This window comes from Drosophila guanche, unplaced genomic scaffold (genome assembly GCF_900245975.1).
Source record: "Drosophila guanche unplaced genomic scaffold, DGUA_6, whole genome shotgun sequence".
Lineage (NCBI taxonomy): Eukaryota > Metazoa > Arthropoda > Insecta > Diptera > Drosophilidae > Drosophila > Drosophila guanche.
In genome coordinates, this window is record NW_022995746.1 from 4949795 (window position 1) to 4975526 (window position 25732).

Below are 25732 nucleotides of genomic sequence, written 5' to 3' on the forward strand. Positions count from 1 at the left end.
AAAGATATTATTGTATCTGTGTGGCCATCGGCCGTGTGCCTGTGTGTGCGTGCGAGTTCGGGCCTAAAAAATCCCAAAAAACACACACACCAAAGCCAACGTAGTGTCATGCGGGTGGCCAAGCAACATGTTCGACCCAACACGTTCGCAGCGAACCATCGGCTGGCATGCAACCCATACATACAGTACACCGCGTATCTGCGAGATACTTTTCCGCCTCGAAACAAGAATTCTTATTACGCGCTCGGAGTAAAATTCCAGCAATCAGACGGGCAGGTTCAAGTGCGGCATTATCTCTATTTTTACTGTGATTTGCATTTGTTTTGGTTTTGGACTCGCACGTTTTTTGATGCTGCACTTGCAGCAAATATCAAATTTATTAAAATAAATAAAACAAGGAACATCGAAAGAAATAACAATAAATAAACAAAGAAACACACAAATAACTACCAGTGAAAGTACAATACAAAATTCAATCCAAATAAACTATCAGTGAATATCAAATAACCAATTGTATCTAAGTAAACTTTATTTTAACTTGTTTTACAAAACAAATACAACTCTCTGTAACGTTTAAAAGTAATCTCAATCAAATCTTCTGCCTAAACAAACAAAATTGTTCAGCAATTGCATCCAAAACAAAAAATATTTGTATTCCAAGAAATAAAAAATAATTTCCTAACAAACTCTCCTTTCCAAGTTTTGAGTGCAATTGCCATATTTTGCATAACGAAAGACTATCTCTATTAGGGTTTCATTACAAATAAAGTGTAATTAGAGTTCTGAGTACTTCCATAAATAAGCTATTAGTGATTCATCCCTATCACATCCGACATAAGTAAACAAACAATAAGTGACTTACAGTGACAATACAAACCGAAATTGTGTCTGATTTCCTATTGGGTTTCAGTGTAAATAAAAGACAATACTATCTCTAAAAGTGCAATGTGAAAAATACAAATACAAAATGTAATAACAATTTACTGCAAATACCACAAAAATAGTCCACAAAAATTACAAATTACCTCAAAATCACTTAAAAACTTTCTGCAACTGCATATAACCGAAAATGAAAATATTGTTCAACAATAATAACTGCAAACACACACACAAAATAAATGATTCAACCACAATTACTGCAAATGTTCAACAACTGCAGCAAATACACCAACAACGAATGTCATTAAGCGTCGGCAATTTGGCATAAATAAATAAAAATCCCAGTTGCTGTGCGTTTTTTTTTACAACCTGATTTTTATGAATGAATGCAGCGCGACAGAAAGAAGGAGAGAGAGAGAGAGAGAGAGAGAGCAAGAAAGAGCGCTAGAGAGTCGCGTGCAAAGGAGTGCGATTGTGTCCCCTAGAGTCGCCTCGACGATGCAGGGAGCCCCCTCGGCCACGCCACCCACCTCCCGTAGGCGACACACACGTTGAAAGCTTGTCACGGATTTGTTGTATTTGTTGTCTGTCTGTCAGCGGCTGTCGTCAACGTCGACGTCTACTGTTCCAACACAAAGAAAGAGAAGCAAATAGAGAGCGAGAGAGTGACAGAGTGAGAGGCAGTGACTGCGAGCGCGCGACATGCCAGCGGCAATTGTTGTCGTTGCAAAATTAATAACGGAAGTTGTGCATTTTATTAATAAAAAACGAAACGAAATTCACACACAGAGAGAACCAGATTCACCATCCGAATCTGAATCCGAATAAGAATCAGAATCAGAAGCATAACCAGAACACGAACGCCAACACAAAAGCAAAGCCAAAATCAAAGGCAAAGTCAAAATAGCGGAAAAGCAACTACAACAAAACGCTGAAAGTGCAACCCAAACCAAAGAGTTACCTGCCTGCTCTACTACAGCCACTGTCATTGCTTCTGCTTCCCAGTTGCATTTCGGTGCTTTTTATACCCAGCAATAGCAGAGGAGTAGCAGGGTATATAGTGTTAAAGTAGGAGACGGAGATGTGTGCGTGGATTTGACAGAAGAAAGATCACAGATACGTTAAGAAATAGAAGAAATAGAGGAAGACCATAATAGTAGTACTCTATGGATTCATATTGGATCACTTTCTGCTTATTGCACTTACAAATTATATGAATAGCGGGTATCCCTTAGTCGTAATATCTTAGCATAAGCTTTGCACTCTTTGCTGCTGTTGTTCTTGTCCGTGAGCTTTTCGGCAAAATCCATGAAAATGCCGTTCGTTTGTTGGTTGTTGTTGTCATTCGTTTGTTGTTGCTGTTGACAAAATTGTCAAAGTTTTGTTGGTGGTCTCATTGATTTCATTCCTCGATTTCCCTTTACAGTTTGCCGTTTGTGCAGTGTTTGTCCCCCAGCGCATTGAAATCAAACTAAATTCTAAATCGGCGAAAATTCGTGTCTAATCCATTTTACAAAAGAGAATATAAACCCTATTTGCTACCCTTCCTCGTCCATAAACCAACAAAATTACAAGCAATATATCGCTCGTGTTTCAAAAGTGTTCAAATTATACAATTGTGTCATCGAACGACCACCATTGACCACCCCCAGTGACCAAAAAATCAAGTGCTTCGAACGAAAATTGTGCATGCGGTTGTGACGGCGACAACGACTACGACTACCGATCACAGTTAATAGTCCAGAAGGAAAAGGAGCCCATACAGTGCCAGCGGTAAGTTTGCATACAATGTCGAATAAATGAGCATTTTACGTTAGCCTTTGTATCATCTGGGCCACAAAATTAGTTGTAGAGATTTAGTCAGGGAACTAACTAGGGAATTAGCCGACAATTTTTTTAGTTCTAATAATGACTTGGCTTATAAAATTGAATACCGTGTTACCATGACTGTCAGTCCGCCCAGATGGTACTTTCAGCCAAGAAGAGACCTCATTTGAAGTGATCCTATTGTTGCGATTGATTGTATGTTTTTTAGGTTTCGATTTTTACCCAAGCCAAAGTAGGTTAACAAATGCCCGTAAACTTTATTTGCGATCTCTCCTAGTGATCGTTAGCCAGTTTTATTGCTTACCAAAATTGGCTTACACAAAGCGTTAAAGTTTCTTTTGGATTACTTTTGAGAGATGTGGGCACGATTATGATGGATCTGTGGGGCCCTTGACTGGTGTCCTCTTCAGTGGCACAGATCCATTTATCAAAACTCCGCAATTTGGGGAATTTTTGTGCAGTAATTGGCTTTGCTTTGGCAGTGGCTGTGTGGGCAATAATGGTAATAGCAGCTAATGAACGCCGGAGTCACAGTCACAGTCGGAGCCGGAATCTGTGTGTGCGTTGAGAGGTCGGGGGTCTTCGATACCGAACACCGCGTAAGTGTAGATTCCTCACCGCGACGAGTGTTGTCTTTGGGCTGTCGACTCCAGCATCGAAAACAAACACAAATAGAAGTGGAAACACATGGAAACCAGGAGGGTAGGGAAGCCGCACCGCACCGCACCGCAGCGCACGTATAACCAAGGGGGCACACAGAATGCAGAGGAGGCGAACAATTAACGCGTCGCTGTAATTACAGCAAATGGTAAAAAATGTTTGGGAACAACTTACCAAAAAAAAGCAACACAAGACACAGAAACAGAGGGATAGAAGAAGAAATATTAATAATCAATAACCCGCTAAAAGGCAGTGCTGGGTCTTTGGTCGGAGTCGGTCGAGTTGGTCGCGACGGTTGAGGCAATTTTATCGGTCATTGAACGACCTGATAGATACATAGATGATAGATAGATAGATAGGTAGATAGATTTCCAAGCGAAAAACCCCGAAAGGTGCGCACCCGACTGCTGCTGGAAATTATGCCAAAATTTGGAATTTTGTTGGTGTAAGAAGCGATCGGTTTTTGGTTAATTACCCCGGCTAAGACCCCAAAGACCCAGGCTCCGTTAACCCAAGGGGGCCAAGGCAGTTAATTACATAAAAACAAGTGATTTGCGTGTGCGCTACCACTGCTCTGCCCAACGGCACCGCCATCGTCTTGTCTTGGGCTGGCTGCTCTCCAGCGTCAGTTCAGTTTCCAAAATTGTTCCTCCGTTTCGGTGCCTGGGTAATTTTCAACTCGCCAACTTTCGGCCAAGCTAATTAGCGGAGAAAATATTGGGTAGACGCTGCAAATACTCAATGATTGAAGCCCATAGGTGATTTGGATAGGTGTCCGAGAACAAGTGACCTTTTGACGGGAGCTACCACGCGACGAACTAACGTGCCTGTCTTGTCTAGATGCTTAGGTAGAACCACCTTGTGGTTTCATGCTTGATTTGAAGACCTTCTTATGTGCCATATGCTACTTGTGAACACTTTCATGCTCAACAGTTATTTCCCCTAGCAATTCCGATGGCTTCATTTTAATCTTTTATAAAACCATTTGAACTGCATTTGTGTACAGACATCAATGTACTTTGATTCCCTTTATTCCTTTTTATTGCGAACAATTCTTCTATGTCGCTCATTCTATTACATTGATTATATTGTGTCGCAATCTATGAGGTCTCTCGGCCTCCTTCTGCCCACTGCATTCCGCAAGAAGACCATTGAGAGGATGTCTTCTCAGTGTAAATATACACCGAAAACATGTTTACATTTCCTGTATTATTTTGTGATGTTTAATTCTTTAAATTGTATTCAATTCAGTTGTCGTCAACCTATTTCCATTGGTTTACCATAAATTTAGTTACATTCCATTAAACCTTATTGCAGTTTACTCCCAAATTAGTAAAAGTAAAGTTGCCATTGACCGATTGTTATGATCCATTCTTCAAGTAATAGTCGATGGCAGCCTTCTCCGATTCTTTGTCGTTCACTAGAACGATACCATTATATATTCCAGTACCATTCCATCATGCATATCTTTTTTTTCTATGTCTCAATCGTAATTTTCTCAGTTCCAAACATCTCGTGACCTTTGGCTGGCGCCTTCTACCCCTAGTATGTACCATCACCATCCGTTTCATGGGATGGCATTCCATTACCCTGTTCCCCCCAAACCTTTACCATTTATCATAAAAAATAAAAGTTTTTTGGCTTTTTACGAACCTTTTCGTGGGGTTTGCCCCCCTGCGGTCATGCAGATGGAAGGATGCCGGGCTGGGGATGGTGATGTGGGAACGGGAACGGGAATGGGGGAACTGGACAATCGGCGCCGTGGCCGCGTTCTAGATAAATAAGCATTCTTAATTATCCCTTTGCCTTCTCGGGGTGGCACAAATGTTATAAACAATGGAAAACCGCGCACTTAATGCGTTTTCTGTTTCCACAACAGAAACAGCAGCGTAAAAAATTCTCTCACACACACACAGAAGCAAGGCAAGTATTTTTCTTCATATTATTCATTATTTCATTTTTTGTTGTGGGTGGACCAACAACAAAAAAAGAGAAAGAAAATGTTTTTATTGCCTGCGAAAAAGGGTATAAAATGCTCCACTGCCATTAGCCGCAATGTGGAGGATGTGGCCAAGGACCCACCGACCCACAGACCACAATATTCGTAATTCCAATCAAAATTGAAGAACAACAATGCAAAAAGAGCAACATTCAAAGTGGCCAAAAGATATGGCTGAAGGCAAGAAAGCCGTCGGTAAATGTGATTTGGATTGCGACCGTCCCTCCTCCTGACAGGCCAGTGACTTTTAGTTTTCTTTTTTTGTGTTCTCTGTTTGCTTCGCATGTGAGCAAATGTGTAATTGAAGTTCCGCTCTTAGGAAAAAAAGTGTAGAACCGAAGGATACTCGGATACAAAGAAATCGGTCGTTGAAAGAAAGGACTGTGAGGGGACAGAGGACAGAGCTGTTCAATTGTTTCCTTTGTGCCAAGCAATTTCACTCGCCGGCGGCGGCGCCGCCTTGTAGAAGTCGCGATTGCTTCATGAGTTGGCACAAATTTCCAAAAAAGTGCACAAAAAATGCAATGGCTGGTACTTACTTGTCAGGTGGAGTTAAGACGACGCTGAATGATGTGGCACTTTATCAATGTTACCTGCAAAGGTAAATCCTTCAAAAATATTTTTAAAGCAGCCAAGGATTACCACTATGAGGCATGCAGTAAAAGTAATTCTCCCATCGATTCGTTGGAACATTTTCATCATAATATTTGCGATTGGTAAATGGGAAAAAGATAATTGTAAAATATTCTTCAAGTGCCACGGAGTACATTTCTCGTTGTTTATTGATTGATTTAAAAATGTTCATCATCGGAAATATTTTTGCACTGCAATACAAAAATATTACTGCAAGGAGTCCGTAGCTTAAGGCAGTCGTGTTATTGCCATCTTTCGAACAATTTCGATTCTTAAATAAATTCTTTTGATTAATTAAATAGCTTTGGTATTCCTTATGATATATTTTTGATGTAGAGTTATCTATGGCGCAAAGGTATTCAACTCGATTAGTCGGATTAACTCGACTGCAAAGTGGCACCTGGAAGGATTATCCTCCTTGAATAATTCTTCGACATTTCCACTCAACGAACTTGTAACGTCAGCTATAACGTAGCACCATCTCAACACGTAAGCCGCCCAACGTAAACATTTTACTGTTACCCATTGCAGATATTTTGTTTTCTTCTGCCGCTCCCGTTGGCGTTGCCCAACCCACGACCTAAAAAAACTGATTTCTATGTGTGTGCTTTCCATGTGAGTGCGAGTGTGTGTGTTTAGTATTATCAAATGCAATTTTCTAACGCAGTCGCACTTTCAACGATGACAGCAGCGAAGCCAGCGTCGGTCAGCCCCCTACCCGCCACCCCCTTTCACAACTAACAATTGCAATTTTAAGTGAAAATAAAATGCATGACAACAGCAGAAGTAGCAGAGCAGCAGCAGAGGAGCAGCAGAGCGGCAACAACAACAATGCATGCCTAAAACCTAATAAAAATTCAAATTAACATTTGAAAGAGCGAGCCAACAAATAGACTTGCCAGCGACGAAAAGAGAGAGTGCGAACTGCAGACCAGAGTGCGACAGAGAGCACGGACAAAAGAGAGCAGTGCAGGCCCGCCGCCACTGGCAGAGCCTGCACATAAATTGGGGGAAAATAGAAAGAGACAGCACAGAGATGCAACCGAAAAGCTTATGAAATTCTATTAATTTTTGAACAAAACTGAATGTAAACCCCCCGAATGACCCATCACCACAACTGACCCCCTCCTACGTACACCCACGCTCCACCCATGGGCAAGCCTCTGCAGAATTTCTAATCGCCCATCGACCGACGCCAAACGAATGGTCCCGATGCAGTCCAAATATTGTGATACCCTCGCAGAGAAGGTGTAACAGTTGCTTGCACGCAGCCAAGGGAGCATAGGAAACTCTGCAGGGCATTCCCAACAAATGTGATGACGGCCAAGTAAGCAAGGGTATCAAAGCCGCGACTATCGTAATACAGCCCTCGTTTGGCTCTTGTTGTTTGTTGTTATTGCGTATTTTGTTGCACTTTTAGTTTTGTTCTTCTTTCTGTTTTAGTCGCTCTCTCTATCTCTTTTCTCTTCTCCGTCTGTGTGTTCGTGCGTGTGTGGGTTGTACAGATTGCAGACACTCGCATAATAATGCAATTTGCCATCTGCCAGTTCCCCCGCCCTGCCCCAGCAACTCGGATTCAACGTCACGCGCCAAAAAGACGTCGACGTCTGGGTTCGTCCCGCGTCAGCTGCACTCTGCGGTGGCTGCCTGTCTGAGGAGAGGCCTCTCCCCGCCCCAACTCTAGCCCACTCACCTATAGAGACCAACAACACAAAGTGGCATAAACAACATTGGTGCTGTGCTGCCACCTGCAGGCTGTCTTGTCTTCCCCTCAGACTCCTGTTCGGCTGGGCACAGCTCTTGCCGTTTGATATTTGGCTCTTTGGTGGCTCTCTTAGGCTCCCATTTTTGCATTGCTCTTGTATCGCTGTCTCCGCTTTATACACTTCGTCGAGTCGGCTGCATTGGCGTGGCTGCTTCTGATTATGCTCGGGCTTTCGTTTATTCGCAAATCTGATACCCTTATGGAGAGCCAACATTTTCTTTCAATTATATTTTTTTGAGACGGAAAGTGTTTAGTTGCGTATTTTAGTTTTCATAACAAGTTGATACTCTTAACCAATTACGAATAATACGCCGAAATAAACCACGGAAAGGCACACATCGTTCTGCTAGGGTATGTAATGCTTCGAAGCCTGTGGCTATCTTTTCTCTTTGATTTTGCACTGCGTTCGTTTTTCGCTTTTTGTTTTTGTCCTTTTTTTCGCGCAGTTGCGAGTTTTCCACAAAAACAGCTGCAAAAAAGCACGTGTCATCGCGGATTTCCTCTCCCCTTGCCCACACCTCGTTTGGCGTGTGCGTTTACAACCGTTTTTTCTCCTCCTGCCTCCTCCACCAACCCAGCGACTGTGGCTACTTCGCCATCCACCTCTGCTGCCACGTTTTTCCCTTTTCATGGTCGTCAATTTTGTTCTCGCACAGCTTTTCCTCTCTTCTCCTCTTGCTTTATTTGATTTTTATGCTTGTGGATTTCCTTTTGATTCCGCTATTCGCGTTATTCTCATGGCTCTAGAGAGCGGTTGTAGCGTGGATTTTTGTGGATTGGCAGACAGGACAAAGACGGGGAAACCCCAATTGAATTGAATGATGATGATAATGATGATGGTGTCTGTGCGGGTTCTTAAGAGCTAAGTGCAGCTACTGAAAGGTGTGTCATATTGAAGCCGAGCCGCAAATGTTCTATCAATTGCATTTTCAAACAAAATGTGAAACTTAAATATGAAAGTTCACGCTAAGCTTTTGATTCCACTATTTACGCCCTTTCTTCTCGACTCCTTATTCATCATTCGCGTCTTCCTTTTCTGTGTGTCTTCTTCTCCTTCTCCCTTAACAAAATTATTGATTTGATTTCTCGATTTGGCCGCGAGCCAAGCGCCAAAGAACGAAAAATACTCGTACATTCTTAAGATTGCACATGCACAAACACGCAGCAGACACAAACACACACACACCAAGAGAGAAAGAGCTGCATAAGATGATGGCATAACGGTTACAGCTTATCCCTACCCCCGACCCTACTGCCGCGCTCCACCCACGCCCACCTCATCCCGCAGATTGCAATAAATAAAAGACATTACAAAGAAGTCGCCACTCGGACTGGCCTCAGCTTACATTAATATGAGTGTGTGTTCGAGTGTGTGCGTGACTGCATTTGCTCTCTTCCGTTCTCTCTCTTTCTCATTTTACTCTTAAGCATTTTTAGCTGGCTGCGATTTTCTCAGCTGAGGTTTGTTATTGTTTTTCTTGCTATTTTGCCGGCTTTTTGGGAGAGCGAGAGAGAGAATGAATGAATGAATATGAATATGAAAGCCCGCTCTCTCTCCCACTCAACCCACCCAACTTACGAAACTTCGCACACACTTTGCGGTTCGAGTTGGAACCGATTGCGGTTGCACTGCACTTCGTGTTGGCTCAAACATGTTCGAATTGGCACCGAAAAGCTAGAGAGTACGTCGGCGAGACGAGTGTGTTGATGGGTGAGGGGACTGGAGCTGTGGCAATAACCGGAAACGGAAATCATATTTGGGCAAGTTCTATTTGAAAGGCTCGTCCTTTCTCGTTGCTGGTCACCCCGGTTCGGAGTGCAATTAAATAGCGAAATGCCAATTGTTTCAATAGCACTCAAGCTCATCCTTGAGCAGGCACACACGCCCACACAGAGGACAGAGAGTGAGAGACAACGACAGGGCCTGCCATTAACCGTTAATGCACAGATCGTAAATCGAGTTGGCAGGAAGGTGTGTCATTCGGACTTATAAATAAAATTAACAACTGCCCGCGGCGATTACAGAAGGGGATGGATGGGTACAAGCGGAAATATTTGCGCGACTTCGACTTCGACTTTGCTGCTGCTGCTCCTTCTCCTTCGTCTCCTTCTTGCCCGTAATTAATGGCAAACAATTACAAAAAAAAAAAAGAAAGAAAGAACGAAAGAGAGAGAGAGAGAGAGAGGGGGGGAAAGAATGGTGGCCCCAAGTGGTATTACAAAATAAAATGCGAAGAGCAAGTTAAAAAGTGAATTACCTGATAAAGGACAAAACGCGATTTGAGGTGTGTTTGTTGGTTACCCAGCCAATTCCTGTGCTCCCCCCGGACCCACTCGTTCCACCCAAGAACACAGAGCACAATGCGTGTGTCGCGGGTTAAGCACCCGTGCCCAGCATGGGCTCCTAAGCGGACAATGGGCCATATAGACAGATTCAATGCTAAAGCTTATGCAACAAGTTTCTGCGATGAAAGTTGGGAGTTAACGGCAACGGTCATAAATGTACATGGATCAGAAAAACTATCTATCCACATTTACTCGAATCTATCCCACTGTCTTTGGTTTTTCTATAGTCCCAAGTGAACAATAGCCCACATCCGATTCATGGTTGATTCGGTCATTCCATTCCCCATCTCCATCGAGGCATTTACCAATTTGTTCCACTGTGCTTATCCTTTCAGTGGGACCACGTTCCCCCCTCGCACCCTTCCCAGCAGCGGTCAGTGTCCAGCTGACGCGCTTAATTAATTACGCGATTGTATTTGTGACTAACTGCTTACGGTTGCCCCATACCCCCTCATACCCCAGCCGCACCGCGGCTTCTACTTGGCTCGAAATGTTGTGGTAATGCAATCGCAGCTTGTTCTTGGTTTTGGGCAGCGTGGGCTCCCAATCCTTGGGGGAGTTCTGCCGTTGAGGTGTGGAGGCAAGGACGCCGCGTCATTGGGGAGAAATTAATACCCACTTAAGCTTAACCGGACAGTTGGCGGGGCTCTCGATGCCGCCTCAATGCCACTATTCTTGCTGTTTTCTCGAATTGAAGGTGATTCACGAGGCGCACAAATAAATCGTTTGGATATGTTGAACCTTTTATATTCATATTCTTTGAACAGGCTTTGCTTAGACTTTACCAGAGATTGGAGAGGTAAAGCCTTGCTGGATGTGTTTCAGTTTAGAATTTATACCCGTAGTGTTTTCCAAAGAAAACCCAAATCTACCGCGAATTTATCTAATATTTAGAAGCAGTTTCAACATTGTTTTTAGCACTCTGCAACCCAGACCTTATCGTCTACGATTCCTGGAGTAGTCCTGCAATTATCCTCTTGGAGTTTGAACCCTAACTCATATGCTCTGCCAGCACCCACACAAGAATTATGAAGTAAAACAACAAGAAAAAAAACGTTTTTATTACCGAAAATTACAATGTGCGAACGGAAAGAAAGGTGGCCAGCACCGGGGTCATTGGCAACAGCAGCGGGAGGAGGAGAGCAGTATGAAAACCAGGAGGAGCGGAGTTTCGGGCCTCCAGCTGTCCTCTGGTCAGGCAGGGATAGTATGAGTTCTCGGATAGTTGTGGGCCCGTCAGCAAATAAACACTCTCACCCTCGCCTCGGCCAGATCCTGGCAGGAGGTTAATTTCATTAGAAATTCATAATTATTTTTCGGGGGGTGGCGGCGGCTGGGCCTGTGGCTGGGCGTTGCTTCAACATGTGTAAATGTGAGCAATAAAAAATACATTTTGTGTATATATGTATTCCATTCATAGTTGTTGTCGTAATTTGTTTATAACGGTATTTATGAAACGGTCACAAGTCAACGCTTGCCACAAAACAGCAACAACAGCGAACCCTGGAAACAGGCACCAGGATCAGGGGGAGCAGGGGGGAGCAGGGACTCCCCATTCGACTCCCGTATCACCAATTATTCTTATTACGCCTATTACTACAGTTGTTTTCGTTGTTGTTATTTTTTAACCACTTTCTATGGCTGTTTTGGGCGGTAGCTGTAGCCCCTGCTGACCTTTTATGTTAATCGCATTTGGCTTAGGGGACACCGTACAGAGAGAGAGAGAGAGAGACAGAACGGGGGGCAAGGGAGAAAGTCTTGTAGCTGTAATTGATATGCGTCCTAATCATGCAATCCTTTGTGTCCTGCCGCTCGCCCACCCACACTCACTGAGCGCCTCGAAAGGAAACAACTTCAGTTTTGTGGCTTGTTAGGTGTAGTCGGGAAAGTAATTACAAGCTAAGCTTTGTTTTGGTTACAAACTAAAATGACGTCAGAGCTTGGGCACAGCGTTTGTTTGGGTTAAAATTCCGCAATACCTTGGGGAATAGTCAGAGCAGGATGTGCTGGCATTTTGATTGTCTTTGATCAGAGAAAAGTGAACCAAAATGTTCACAAATGTAATCTACCCCCAACAGATCTTCAATGTGTCACATCATCAATTAAATTGCAACTCTTTCTTTGCCCTCCAGCAATAACAACTTTCTTGCTCGATTCTTTCTTCAACTCAAACTATTTTTAAATATAAATTTAGTATCCGCTTCAACTAGAGTCTGTCTGCCCAAGTCACGTCTTCAATTCCCAGCTCAAGTCACAGATTAACTTCAGTTTGAAGCGTCTCCCCAAGAGATCTGGCATTTGCTGGCTAATTAATAAACTTTCACATATCTGAGCTCGGAAATCTTTTCACTTGCAGCATTCAGCATTGAATGGATTAGTGGGCATCTGGCCGAAAATCGTTTTATGTAAATTATCAACGAATGAAATAAGTATCTGGCTGTGTGTATTGCATATGTTTGTATAATTTATTGCAGTTTGATAGTTAGTTGGTTTAATTACAGCATTTTCACTTAACAAAAGTGAAAGTGCAGGCGCTGTCAAATGTTCAAGACTGCTGGCCAGCCAGCCATCGGCAAGTCAACGATCCAGGCCAAAGCAAACCAATTCGATTTGAGCCGCTGTTTTGGGTATGGCCCAACCTTTGACCTCTTGCCTCTTGCCTCTTGCCGCCCAGGTACGCAGACAGACGGTAGTAATCGAAACAGTTGCACTTCTCCAGTAGTCCCCGGTCTGTTCTGGTCGTGACCCCTCTGGAAATCATAAGGCAATAAATCTTTTTAATATCTCTCCTTGTTCTTGGTCTTGAAATCTTTGCTGCTCTTTTTCTCTGCTTCACTTTTAATTCTGGCTTGTTTCGTGGGCGTTCATTTTCCTTCTTTTTTTTTGTTGTCTTTTCTTGTAACATTTTTGTTGCTCTTCTTAGATATTCTCACGTCCTTTGGCTGTTTGTGGAGGGGTGGAGGAAGAGATGAGGCTGGACTTGGGGGGCGTGGTCATTACTCAAGTTTGTGGATTTGAAGTAATAACTCAGTGCGTCATAAAAATTTTAATTGCTTTGGGTTTTGCCTCCCCAGTTCGGGTAATTAACATTAACCCAAAAATGTCCAAAGAAACACAGAGCGAAAGCCCTGGAACAATGCAAAGAACCCAGAGCCACGAACATGCCCCGAAAACAATGAGGCAATAAAAATTGCAACCCACCTTCATGGAGAGGGAAAGGGTTTCCTTTTCTTTTTTTGTCTCGCTCAAAATTTCCACGCGTATCAGTAATTAGTTTGGTTATTGTTTTACGCGGTGCATAGCTCTGGAAAGGGATTCTTATAGATATAGAGGAGAGGAGAGAAAATCTAAGAAAACTCTACAAATATTTCCCTCAAATGTTCGACCAATCGTTGCTTTATTTTGATCCCGAACGTTGCTCTCCGTGCCCGCTCCGCACTAAGATCTGTGGCCAAGGAAAAGGCCGAGCCGCCCTGTCATCCAGCAAAATTTATATGTGGGATCAAAAGGAAATCCCACAACAAAAATCAACACCAATTGTTGTTCCACGTTGGCCAGCAGACGCTGCAGAGCCCAGTGCTAAGTGGTTGCAATTAGATCAGGGTCCAGGATCCAGCGTCCAGGCGAACAGGTAGAACAGGTAAACAGGAATTTTGGTATTAGGAGATTCGAAGTACGAGCTGTGGTGTGGGTTTCGGTTGAGCACTATTGACTTTGATCCCAATGCATTGCAGGGTTGGAGGAGAATCTGTTTCGAAGTGAGCAACGCATCTCAGGGTGGCAATAAATTCTGATTGCAATTGACACTTTTATCGCCGGTCGCCTCATCGAAGGGATTCAATACAAACTTGTTCTAATGCTCAACTGTTTCTCCTTTGTTACAGCACTGAGGCAGAGCAGAAATACAAACAAAATCAATTGAAAGTGCAGCTGTAGCTGTAGCTGGAGCAGTGAAGGAACAACTGCAGGAGCAGAAGGCAAAACCAGCTGAAAACCAGCATCAAATCGAAGGAGAAGATCTGAAGCTGCAACTTCTAAAAAATATCAGCAGTGAGTACCACTCCAAGAATATCTTATGGATAAGTACACGATAAGTATTTATGAATAGAAATGGTCAGCGGCTATCTCCAAGGGGGGCTACTGCTGCTGGTCTCGTCTCAACTGGCAAATCAATTCGCTAATTGAAGGCGGCGCAATTGAAATGCTGCTTAATATTGTTAAATATGAACGAGTTGGCATCCCCCGATGAAGCTGCCATCTCCTCTGTGGTGCACATGCCCCCCTTCGGTTAACATTCTTAATAGAATCAAAGAGCGACGCAATATAACTTTTAATTTGGCGTAATTGTGACTGGGTGCCCCTGTCTGGGACTTGGAGACAGATTTACGTGTGTGTCCGTCCGTCGGCCAGTTGGAAACAATCAAGAATGAATTCGAATTGGACAGAGGGCGCTGAGATTTGATGAACGAACTTTAAGATACTCTTGCCAGAGGCAAAATAAACAAGAAATAAATCTCTAAAAAACTGTTTTTCTAAGGCAGTTTCTTATGCCTAGACATTTATTAAAATTTGTCTAAGAAATATACAAAAAAACCTCCTCCTTTTCGGCTAGCCCTTAATACTCTCTCCCAGCGTAGAGTAGCAACCCCCCGTTTGTTGGACTATCCACAGTTAGCTCTGTTAAAAGGGTTGGGGGTATGATACAGCAGAACCCCCTACGACAACTGATGAAATCAATTAACCAAATGGCGCGAGTACTCGTCCAATTCCACTGAGCATTCGGCTACAGAGACTTTTGCATTGGTTAATAGCCGGCTGTGCAAAAAATAAAATAAAATACAAATAAAACTAGAGAGAGAATTGAAATCAAAATCAAAAATATTTCCATGCACACACACACACACACACACACTTAAGCTTCAAAGGGGATGGATGCCTTCCTCCAAAAACAAGAAAACAAAAAAAAAGCAAAGCAGTCCAAAAATGTTCTCCTCTGAGGAGCTTCAATTGTCTGCACTTGAGTTCAATTTCTGTTTTGGGTCTCTCTGGTTAAAAATGCTTTTAAAGCTGCCACAGACGCATAGAAAGAGCGAGACAGCGAGCGTCGGCAGACGGGGCCAGATATTTTCGTCATAACTATAAATTTTATTAAGATTCAAATGTTCTGCGTACAAATTTAGATACAATTATTACTTACTTCAATGACGCCGAGAACGGGGGGTGGGGAAATTGGAGGCAAGTGAACCAAAAGGGAGGGCAGCAGAGTTGAAGATTTCTTTGGAAATCACAGCAGGAGGTCTTCATACTTTGTTGGTTCTATTTTATGCGACATATTTCAGATGATTCAAAGCTCTCTCCAGCGGAACAGTTTCATACTTCATAACTTGAGGATTTTGAGTGCTTATTAAAGCTGGAAAAAGGCGTAATTACACTCTAATATGGTGCCATTTCTTGCTTCAGTTTTGCCTGTTTGGTTGCTCGATCTGCTCCGACCTGAGGCCTTCATTTCCCAACCCATTCGCCCCACGGCTGCACACCTACCCGCTACCCCCAGCCAGCTCCATGCAGCTCTCCCAGATCATTCGTCAAATGACAATTACAATGACTTAATTACTTTTAATAAAGACGTCCCGTCCAAATGTGGTGGCCTCTTCATTAGCGAAAAACATACGATATAAATTCTGGCATGGGGACTCTTTTGCATAATGCCTCATTATGCTTAGAGCAGGGACAGATCGTGCCAGAAACTGGGAGCAGCGGGGCGGGGGGTGGAGGAAGGCATGTACGCCTTAATACATACAAATTGAAAATTGATGAATTTTTCCGGTGGCCAGAAGATCTAGAAGATCGCAGCAGCTGCACTCGCACTCGACTATCAATTAGGAGGGGGCTGGGATTACCCACCGATCTGCCGATCTGCCGATCAGCCGCCCCCTCCTGGCCACACTCGATTCTATCGAACAATCAATGGCAATTGCTTGGGATCGCCATCGAAGGGACTGGAAATAATAATGACTTTAATTGAATATTGCGCACTTCATTCATTCCGCGTTCTAAATTTGAATTTGTGGCAAGAGGCAAGAGGCAGCAGGCAGGCAGCATATTTATCCATTATAAACTTCCAATCGACCATAAACACTTGGAAGCCCCAGTCTGTGCCTCTGTGTGAGTATCCATGAGAGAGATACAATGTGCGGGCCGGAGGACGGAGGTAAGCGACAACGAGCTTTATATTTGGATATGGCTGGTAATAAAGTCCGCCGCTTCACATGGCCAAGATTCGCGCAGGCAGCGTGAGTACCCCGTGCCCCTTCCCCAAACCGAACAATTCAAGCATGAAAGCAATTTTTAATTTATTTTGGTTGAGCGCTTCACTTTTTTCCTAAAATTATGACATAATAGCAACAGCAACAGCAACAGCAACATCCAGCGACTGAACCACCTAATAATGTCATATGGAATTGACGAGTACCGCGAACGACCCAGAGACGCAGCCAGGCGGGGGTGCTAAACGCCTGGCCATACAGCTCGGAGCGGACTGTACGAAACACCTCTCAGGGTTGGCAGTGTGGGAAAAGTATATTTGGATGCGGATGGGATGCCAGCAAAACCAAACACCTTCCGCTTCACAAATCAGCGGCACAGCCAGCTTCACGTGTGTGTGTGTGTGTGAGTGAGCGCTTCGATTGCTTTTCCTGCTCCCATGGCATTAGCGTTTGACCAGTTGTCAGTTGGTTAATGTTATAATTAACCTGTCCACCACTGTCGCACCTCCCGCTGCTCCCACGGTCCGACACATATCGATCCGACAAGAACCCATCGATACCAGGTTTAAAAATATGCAGAAAATTAGCTGAGCAGATCGCAGGATGCTGTGTGAGGCTTACAGGAGTAAAATGAAATTGAAGATTTTTCTGGGAACAATCACCGCATAAAATATTATTTCTGATATGGTAGAAAAAAGTGGAAAAATATTTGACAACAGATTTCCTCCACCTACTGCCACACCCCTTGGGCTTATTGAGTCAAATTCTATGGCCAGCAGCCACTCCAATGCTGATCCCAATGCCCTACGACGCCCCAAACACATAGTTTCTCTTCCAACGGTGCACAACTCCAATACTTATAATCTTGAAATCTATGGCGCAGTTGTGTGCTGCCACAGCTGTGGCTCTGGTATAATTGATTTGGCCACATTCGTATCTGTATCAGGTTTAATGCTCGTAACAATTTCACATGGAGTGAGCTCCGTGGGCGCAGCAAAGATGGGCTAACTATGTAAACACGATCATTAAATAAAACAGACCACAAGGAGAGAAAAAAAACAGAGAGGCGCATTGGTAGAGCGCGCGAGCGAGATGCAAAACGCAAATAGAAATAGAAAACATAGAGGAGCGGAGAGGAGCGGAGAGGAGAGGAAAAGGAAACAAGTTAACCAATGAAATAAACGCAAATTTAATGACAAACCAACGCCACCAATACGCGTTTGTTTTTCCATTGAGCCCAAAAGGTGGACAGAGGCCGAAGACCGAGAGAGAGGGAGAGAGAGAGCACTTTACAGCAGATCGGGATCTTGAAACAAAAACTACAAAATGGAATACATAATAAGTGTGTGTACAAAAACATACACACATGCATGTGTACATATAAAATAATGAACAATGAATTAAATGTTATGAGATGTAGAGACTCCCCTCCACTCCACTCCACGCCACTCACGTACAGCTGCAGATACATACAATAGATACACACAGTCGTAGGTTGTATCTGTATCTTCGGCTGGTAGTAGAGCGATCCACTGGCTCTGATCTCTCCCGCTTGTCGCTGCTTTTTATTGCTTTTCAATACCGAAAGTTTGACCAGCGACCTGGGGGAAAACTAATGCTCAGTATGTGTATCTCTGGGATGCGGACACATTCTTGTAGTTGCTTTCTCTTTGTGTTAATTGTATTCAAATAATGATGATGCCGTGGAGCTGTAGCTGGAGCTGGAGCTTGACTGTGTCTCTCTCTCTCTCTCTGGCTAATTTAATTTATGGCCAGTTTATGTAAATTTCCAAATACCATTTAGTTTGTTTGTGTCTAGTGTTTTTTTTGTTTCACTCAGCTCTTGCCACCAATGCCCGATCAATTTCTGTATCTCTGTATCTTTAGTTTCTACTTCTACGCTTTAGTTTTGTCTCTTCTTATTTCCATCATTTCTTTCGGTTTTCAATATTAACAATTTGTATTGTGTACGACAGTTCATTGACATCGCACCAGATCCGAACAAGCCACCGGGCATCCATCCATCTACTGGCATGGCATATCTTTATGTGCTTGAGCAAAAGAAAGTTGGAAACTCTTTGAGTGACGGCATCCAGCATTGGCATTTGCATAAATTTGGCCACATTTCTTGGCCATGCCAAAAACTACACAGAAATAGACACAGACTAGCCAGCAACATGAGCTTCAGGCTAATTGCGGCCCATTGAGATGGCTATCAGCGGACTCGCCCCATTAAGAGAGTCATTTCGGCCAAGTTGGAAATTAATTAGTACCTGACCTGACAGACTGCGCATAGTGGGTGCCAATAAAAACGCATTGCAGTCAGATCCATGAGATACGGTCTCACGCATCTGATGAATGTCTCCATAGTCCATTTGGCGCTGCGAACCACATCTAGATTTCAGGTTTAAGTTTCGATTGCGTTTATTTAGCTTTGGCTTTGATACCCTGCGAGAGAGTATATTGGGTTTGTGGCAGACAGCTGGCAGGAGAAAACAAACGTTGGAATATGAGTAACAGCAATCAAGTGATCATTCGCTTGTCGGATTATCGACTCTAACTTTTTGTCTTGCTTAATTTTGTATGCTGACTCTCGGGCGCATTTTTTATTTGCTCATTTAATTTCTGAATTTTCTGAAATTACTCAATTAGTTTAATTAGCAGCTGCTGCTGGCCTCTCCTCCTGCAAGCGGATCGTGGCCTAAGCCAGGCCAGGCAGAGCGACAATGAAACACTCCCGCTCCTCTTACCTTGATTGATTTTTTTCAAAAACATAATGCAATTCCCGCTTGAGGTCGTCTGTCCTCTCTCTCTCTCTCTTCAAGTCAAAGTCAAAGGCGACTTTGGCGACGGTCATTTGTCAAAATCATTAATGCAATTACAGCAAACAGACTGAGAACTGAGAACTGCGAACTGAGACTCTGAGAACTGAGAGGCTGTGCTGGCTGCCTGCCTGCTAATTATTTTGAATTATTCAATTTCATGTCTCAATTTAAATTCTCCAAGGCAATTAGGAAAAGTCGTTCCAGCTCCGTCTCAGTTTTTAGTTTTATTCTCTCTTTCTTCTGCCATTGAGTGCCACTTTGATGCGTGTCCATCTATGGGGGGGAGGATGCAGACTGTGCTTGAGGTTGAGTTTTGGGTGCTGCCAGCACAAAAAATAGAGAGAATTTCGGGTAAGCTCTGGGTCGGGGCACCATGCGGAAAATGCAAATGAGAGCTCGTATATGTGTGTGGCAAAGCAACAAATAAAACCATTTAAATAATTGAAAATCGAACAAATCGCGCTGCTAAACCCAAAAAACAAAAAACAACACAGAGAGAGAGAGAATAGATTTCAACGTTTCAATAATAAGTTTAATGGAAAATGGCCAGCTATATGGAAAACGTATGCAAATTCTGCAAAAGAGAGCCACAAATGGGCGGTGAGGCTGGAGAGCGGTTGGGGGTGAGGAGCTAGGCAACACCTAAACAAAATGGTGTCCAAAAACTAAATTCAACCATGATGGTTGCACATATATATACATATGTACATGGCTGTGTTGCCTGACAGAGCTGAGTGCGTGATTATTTAATTCAATTAATTTGAATTTTGTGCAGATTAGTCGAGCGAATATACCAGGAGATAGAATGCCATAAATATAGCATCAAATATTGTTTATAAATCACTCAAAAATAGCCATGAAAATGGTTGAAATAAATGAAAATATATCCAAAGATTTTCGTCAGTCATTGAGTCGCTTTTATTGGTAACTTTTTAAGCAAAAAAGCATCCAATATTACCTTTATCACCAAGCCTTTTTTGTTTATTTTGCACACTTGCGAAGGACATTTGTTCACACCAAAGTGTGACTGTCACTCACGATTCACGGCACAGCTCCAGCCAGAAGGCCTACAAATAGATGTGTGTACCGTACATATGTAAATATGTATCTGTATCTGTAGCTGTGTATGCTGTATGCTGGTTTTTGCGTGTTGGATTGTTGATGTGCAAAATCTAATTAATTATTTCATTAAAAAAAAAAGAAAGGCATTTTATTGACATTCTAATTTGGATTTTTAGAATATTCCGGCTCTAAGCATGGCATTGTGTTTGTGTTTGTGTATGCGAAAGATACAAATATAGATACGAGTACATATAATTACCCGATGTACGAGTACACATAGATATACATATTTACATACATTTGTACATACCCGAAAACACGTCGGATGAGCGATTTTAATTGGTTTTTAACTAATTTGCTTGCATTGAGCGGCGACCTGAGCGGCCCTCTGCCCCCTCCCAACCCAGAAGATGGACACACAAACCCTTTTTGCACCAGAGGCCGACCGAGCCCCCCTGCTATAATTCCATTGTTGACAATCTATATAATTCGATTTGACATTTTGCGAGCGCCGCACGGCGACAATGACCAACATTTAATCGAGATTGCAGGTGTGTCGAAAACTAATCAGGAGCATAGCAAATTATCCACAGAATTACCAAAGGGTAACAAATTGCAAATTATCTGCCAGATAATTGGTCACATTTATGGCGGGGACAACATCTACATCTACACAAGCACATCCCTGAGCTGCCCTGAGAATATTCTTGCGCACTTTCGAGTCAATTTCCTGTTCTTATATTTATGCGTGTCTCTTGCCCCACTCCCCCCTTATGGAGTTTAGGGCGTAAGCCTAACAATATGGAGTCATAAACGATATAAACATAACTGTAAAAATAATGTTAGAACCAAGAAGAGGAGGGACCAGAAAACTTCATACTTGTACCTCGCATTTCGACTCATTGGATTCTCCCTTTTGACAGCTCGAAATGCAAATCGTAAAAACAACAATCATCATCATGTTCCTTCCTTGTGCGCCGCTACTTGGGCTAGAAGAGTACAGAAGAGTGGTATTGAAATATCTACCCAGATACTTGGTTCACTCACCAAGGCGCCGTCTCAACTTACCCAAAAATAACAAGTAACTATTGAGCGGAGTGTGTAGCGAACCTTAAGATACTCATTGGAAAGGTTTTGAGATGATTCTTTGCGTGGAAAGAAAGCATATTAGAGAGCCGAGGCTACTCCCATAAGCACAACTACTGCATTAAAGATACCATTCGATAGCCAAACTGTTCCCCACAACATACTATCTACACCCTTGCCAGCCGGAACTGTCGGGGTGTGTGCTACAAATAGTTCAATCCTAGACGTGAAGCCCGACCCGAAACCCCGCCGAATATGCGTGTTTGCACAGTCATATATATGCTTGGATCGTTATATAAAGTACACACACACACACACACACACACGCACACATGTCTGTGTTTTGTTTAGTAATTCGTTTTTTATTTACCATTATCATTTACATTTATTTGTTATTATGTTACGCGGAAAGTTGCTCCCAAACGAGTACAGGCTGTAGCTGCCACCCTCCACCCTCTGCCCTCTTAGTGGATATTTTATTCGTGTTTTGGGTGTCTGTTTTATTTTCTTGTTTTAATTTTAGTCATGTTTGAACATTTTGAAGTGTGGCAGGACGAAATGCAATTGCGTGGCACGAGCCACGTTGCACCCCAGCCAAATCCATATCCTTCTCGCTTCCTACTCGCTGATTACATGTGAAAAGGTGTGCATTGTGTGTGTGTTTTTTTTTGGTAACCCCATTTACATATTTTTTGGTCGGTTACCAAGCCGGAACGTACGAGTATCTATCCGCGCTGTTGTTTTATTTTCGTTGGTTCTTGGCTTTCGCTAGTTATGGCACGGCAGTTATGGCAGTTCCCCTTCGATGCGATGCGAATGTTTGTTCAATAAACGAAATAATTGCCAGCAAATGTGTTATGATGAAATTGTTTTGGGTTACTTCATAAATTAGCGCAAAAACGAAGCACACGCAGCACCAGAGCACCCGAGTGGAGGCAGACAGAGCACGGGCTTGGGGAAATATCCACAACAAACCACCCAACCCACAGGCAACTAACTAAATTCGTAGTGCTGTAGAAACAGTAAAAGAAACTATAAAAAATATATATATGCCAAATAAGACTTTGTATTTGTTGAGCAATAAATACAACTACTCAAGGCATAGATTCTGGATTTATCTTCAACGATGCAACCGCTGAACTCGAATACGATTTTCATAGCTTAAATGTCCGCCACAGACTGCATCTGAAATCCCCTCCTCACTGCTTGAGTAAACCAGATCAATGTGTAATCCCCCTGCAACAAGCAACCATTTCTCTTGTTCATTCATCTCGGTAATGAGTTCTGGCCCGCAATTGCCCAGCAAATGGGCGCCCGTCCAGCCTCTCTCGATATAGCCTTAGTCACGGCCCAAGCAAGTGATGGTCATAATCGGGTTTAAAACGCCAAATCATTAATCAAGCAGCGAGGGACTGAGTCAGAGAGTGGAGTACCCTGAACATGATCTTTGCACGGAAATTCCATAGATGCATGAACCTTTAGTCGAGCTGCAAATGCAGGCGCCAATTGCAGGCAAAGCCAAAGACTTTTTTGATGGGGAAGTTTCCGCCTCTGCAAAGATTCGTAGCGATCGCAGCCCAAGACCTGGCAGCGTGAGGCTGAGATGAATTCGTTTATAAATATTTTGATGGTGGTACATCGATCAGGTTGTGGTTCCGCAGAAGCCACCACGAAGATGGATGGATGGTCGGGGCTCTGGCTCTCCCCCCAACCACTTCTAATGATCTTTTGTACAATTGCTTTTGGGTTTCGAGAGGGTTCATGTGTGGAGCAACTTCTGGTTCATTGTGTTGTTGTTTGTTGCTTGTAAACGCTTAAATTAAATTGATTTGCGTCTAATGCCCCGACAAGTGGTGGGCTTCGACTCTGGGCTCCTGCGATGGTGGTTCGGCTTGTGTAATTAATGATTCCATTAGACACCGCAGCGGTGTGGCCCGGTCCCGCTGCTTATGTATGAATAATTGGTAATAATATTTAATGATTGGCTGTGCCACAGCGACTACTGCCACCTGCCACCTGCCAGAGCAATTGTAACTGTTTTCTTCTTCCAACTCTTTGCAGGCGCTTCAGGGCCGGCATTGTTAGCTCCGTCCATGGCCGCCAGCAGAGTCCGGTGAAAATGGACAAGGGCCGCCCGAGATTGCCGCAACTTTCGCCAAACTAGCAGAAGGGAAGAGGAGAGGAGAGGAGAGGAGAGGAGAGCAGGAGACATCTACGGCAAAGACTCTTTCTGGCAAAAGTAAATATTTGCCAAATCCCAACAAAAGGGCCACAACAATAGCTTCGAATTGAATCGTAGCTGAGGAATTAGCCACAAAGGAAGACGCATTCTCGCGAGAGTCCATTAAGAGCAAAGCCCCATCCTCAATCTCCCAACGGCTAGAAGCACGAACAGACCGACACCCAGGCAGCAGGTTGAGAGCCGACGGTCCACTTAAATGACCGAATCCACACAGCTGCAAACGGCGGAGAACAACAACGCGGGCGTGGTTAAAATGGAGCCACCGCCACCGGCGACCTCCTCAACCTCCGGCCACGCGCTTTCCGCACTCTCCATGGCGGCCACCGGCTCCGCCCTCTCGCCAGCCACACCGCCACCATCCGCCCTGGGTCTGTCACAGCACCAGCATCAGCATCAGAGCCATCAGAGCCATCAGAGCCATCAGAGCCATCATCAACAGCAGCAGCACTATGCCCTCAAATGGAACGACTTCCAGACCTCGATACTCAGCTCGTTTCGGCATCTGCGCGACGAGGAGGACTTTGTGGACGTGACCCTGGCCTGCGATGAGCGCTCCTTCACCGCCCACAAGGTGGTGCTCAGTGCCTGCAGTCCCTACTTCCGCAAGCTGCTCAAGGCCAATCCCTGCGAGCATCCAATTGTCATACTGCGAGATGTGCGCAGCGACGATGTCGAGAATCTATTGAGGTGAGTCTCCCACAGGACTTTGGCTTTACATCCCATAAATATCTTTGATTCCTTCAGCTTTATGTACAACGGCGAGGTGAATGTCAGCCACGAACAGTTGCCCGACTTCCTGAAGACGGCGCATCTGCTGCAGATACGCGGACTGGCGGATGTCAATGGGGGCTATCCCTATGCCAAGGCACTGTCCGCCGCCCTCTCGCACAGCAGCAACAGCAGCAGCAGCCACAACAACAACCTCAGCAGCAGCCACAACAACAATTTCTCGGAGAGCAGCAAGCTCAACAGCTATCTGCCACAGACACAGACACAGGCACAGGCAATGCTGAACAACAGCAACATCAGCAGCGGCAGTGGCAGCAACAGCGGAGTGCTCAACAGCAGTCACGGTTCACCCTTCAGCACGCCCCAGGCTCCAGCCTCAGTGCCTGCCTCGAGTGCCGCAGCGGCGGCAGCAGCGGCAGCGGCAGCCTCACTGACCGCTGCCGTGGCAGCAGCCGCAGCTGCCACAGCCAGCGCGAATGCCAGCTCGAGCAGCAGCAGCAGGGACCAGCTACAGGGCCAGAGCACAGGCAGTGGCAGTGGCACGCCCGCCATCCAGGAGCTAAAGGCATCGGCAGCGTCGCCCGTAAGAACACCCAATCCCAATTCCAGCAAAGTAACGTTTGCATTCCACCCGTGTGCCCCGCTTCAGACCCCCACTAACCAGAGCTTTATCCCCATTGACACCTTTGCAGGCCAGCAGCAGCAACCATTGGGACATGGGCGAACTGGAGGGCAGCCGCAAGAGCCACCTCACGCCGCCGCCACAGAAGCGCATCAAGAGCGCCGATCTCTTCCGGGCACAGCATGGCATCAGCCCCGAGCGACTGCTGCTCGATCGTGAGTTTCCCGTGGCCGGACAGCATCCGCTGACGCGCAATCGCGGCGGACGCGACACGTCCAAGGATCGGGAGCGTAACCTGGAGCTGCGCGAGTCCCTGCTGGGACAGGCGCTCGAGAACAGCAACGGACAGCAGGCGGCGAATCAGGTAGGTCCCCCCACTCACAGCTGAGCTCAGAGCTGTGAACTCACTCTGTCCGCTATCTTGTGTCCGTTTGCAGAAACACGATCTCGGACAAAGTGCCGGTGAGGACTCGAACAGCAGCGATACGGAGCCCTCGGATCGGGGCGATGGCCAGCATGATGGCACCCTCGATGGCATCGACAATCAGCGCTCGCACTCGTTCCCCAATGCATTCCTCGGCCTGCAGGGCATACCCGGGCTGTTGCCAGGACCCTCTGGAATGGGCAGTGATTTTGGTGAGTACCTGAACGATTACCACGACTACGATAGCGATTACGAGCTTGCCCATTCGTTTACACTTTATTCTATCGAATATTTGCCTCTTGTGTATGATTTATCGATCGAACGGAGCGACATTCGCATATGATTTGCATTTTGGCTAGACATTTGT

The 25732-nt window shown here is 44.5% G+C and overlaps 1 protein-coding gene and 1 long non-coding RNA gene across 6 annotated transcripts in view; both read left to right on the forward strand.

Annotated features, from left to right (window-relative positions):
* Positions 1 to 253: 253 nt before the first annotated feature.
* Positions 254 to 14023, forward strand: LOC117582533. 3 transcript variants are annotated; one of them, XR_004573724.1, is made up of 3 exons: positions 254 to 276; positions 2306 to 2652; positions 13994 to 14023. It is a non-coding gene; the product is annotated as an uncharacterized LOC117582533 (long non-coding RNA). The 3 variants fall into 3 exon arrangements; XR_004573722.1 differs by having other exon boundaries at positions 255 to 282; XR_004573723.1 differs by lacking the exon at positions 254 to 276 and adding an exon at positions 285 to 307.
* A 12-nt stretch (positions 14024 to 14035) lies between these two features.
* Positions 14036 to 25732, forward strand: part of LOC117582535 (protein abrupt) — a 38320-nt gene continuing 26623 nt past the window's right edge. For 2 of the 3 annotated variants that reach the window (XM_034270341.1, XM_034270340.1), the window contains exons 1-5: positions 14036 to 14159; positions 23410 to 24277; positions 24335 to 24932; positions 25012 to 25305; positions 25379 to 25577. In XM_034270341.1, the coding sequence (XP_034126232.1) occupies positions 23787 to 24277; positions 24335 to 24932; positions 25012 to 25305; positions 25379 to 25577 (1582 nt within the window). In that variant the 5' untranslated portion in view covers positions 14036 to 14159; positions 23410 to 23786. The remainder of the gene's footprint in view (positions 14160 to 23409; positions 24278 to 24334; positions 24933 to 25011; positions 25306 to 25378; positions 25578 to 25732) is intronic. The other variant, XM_034270342.1, reaches the window with a different exon arrangement.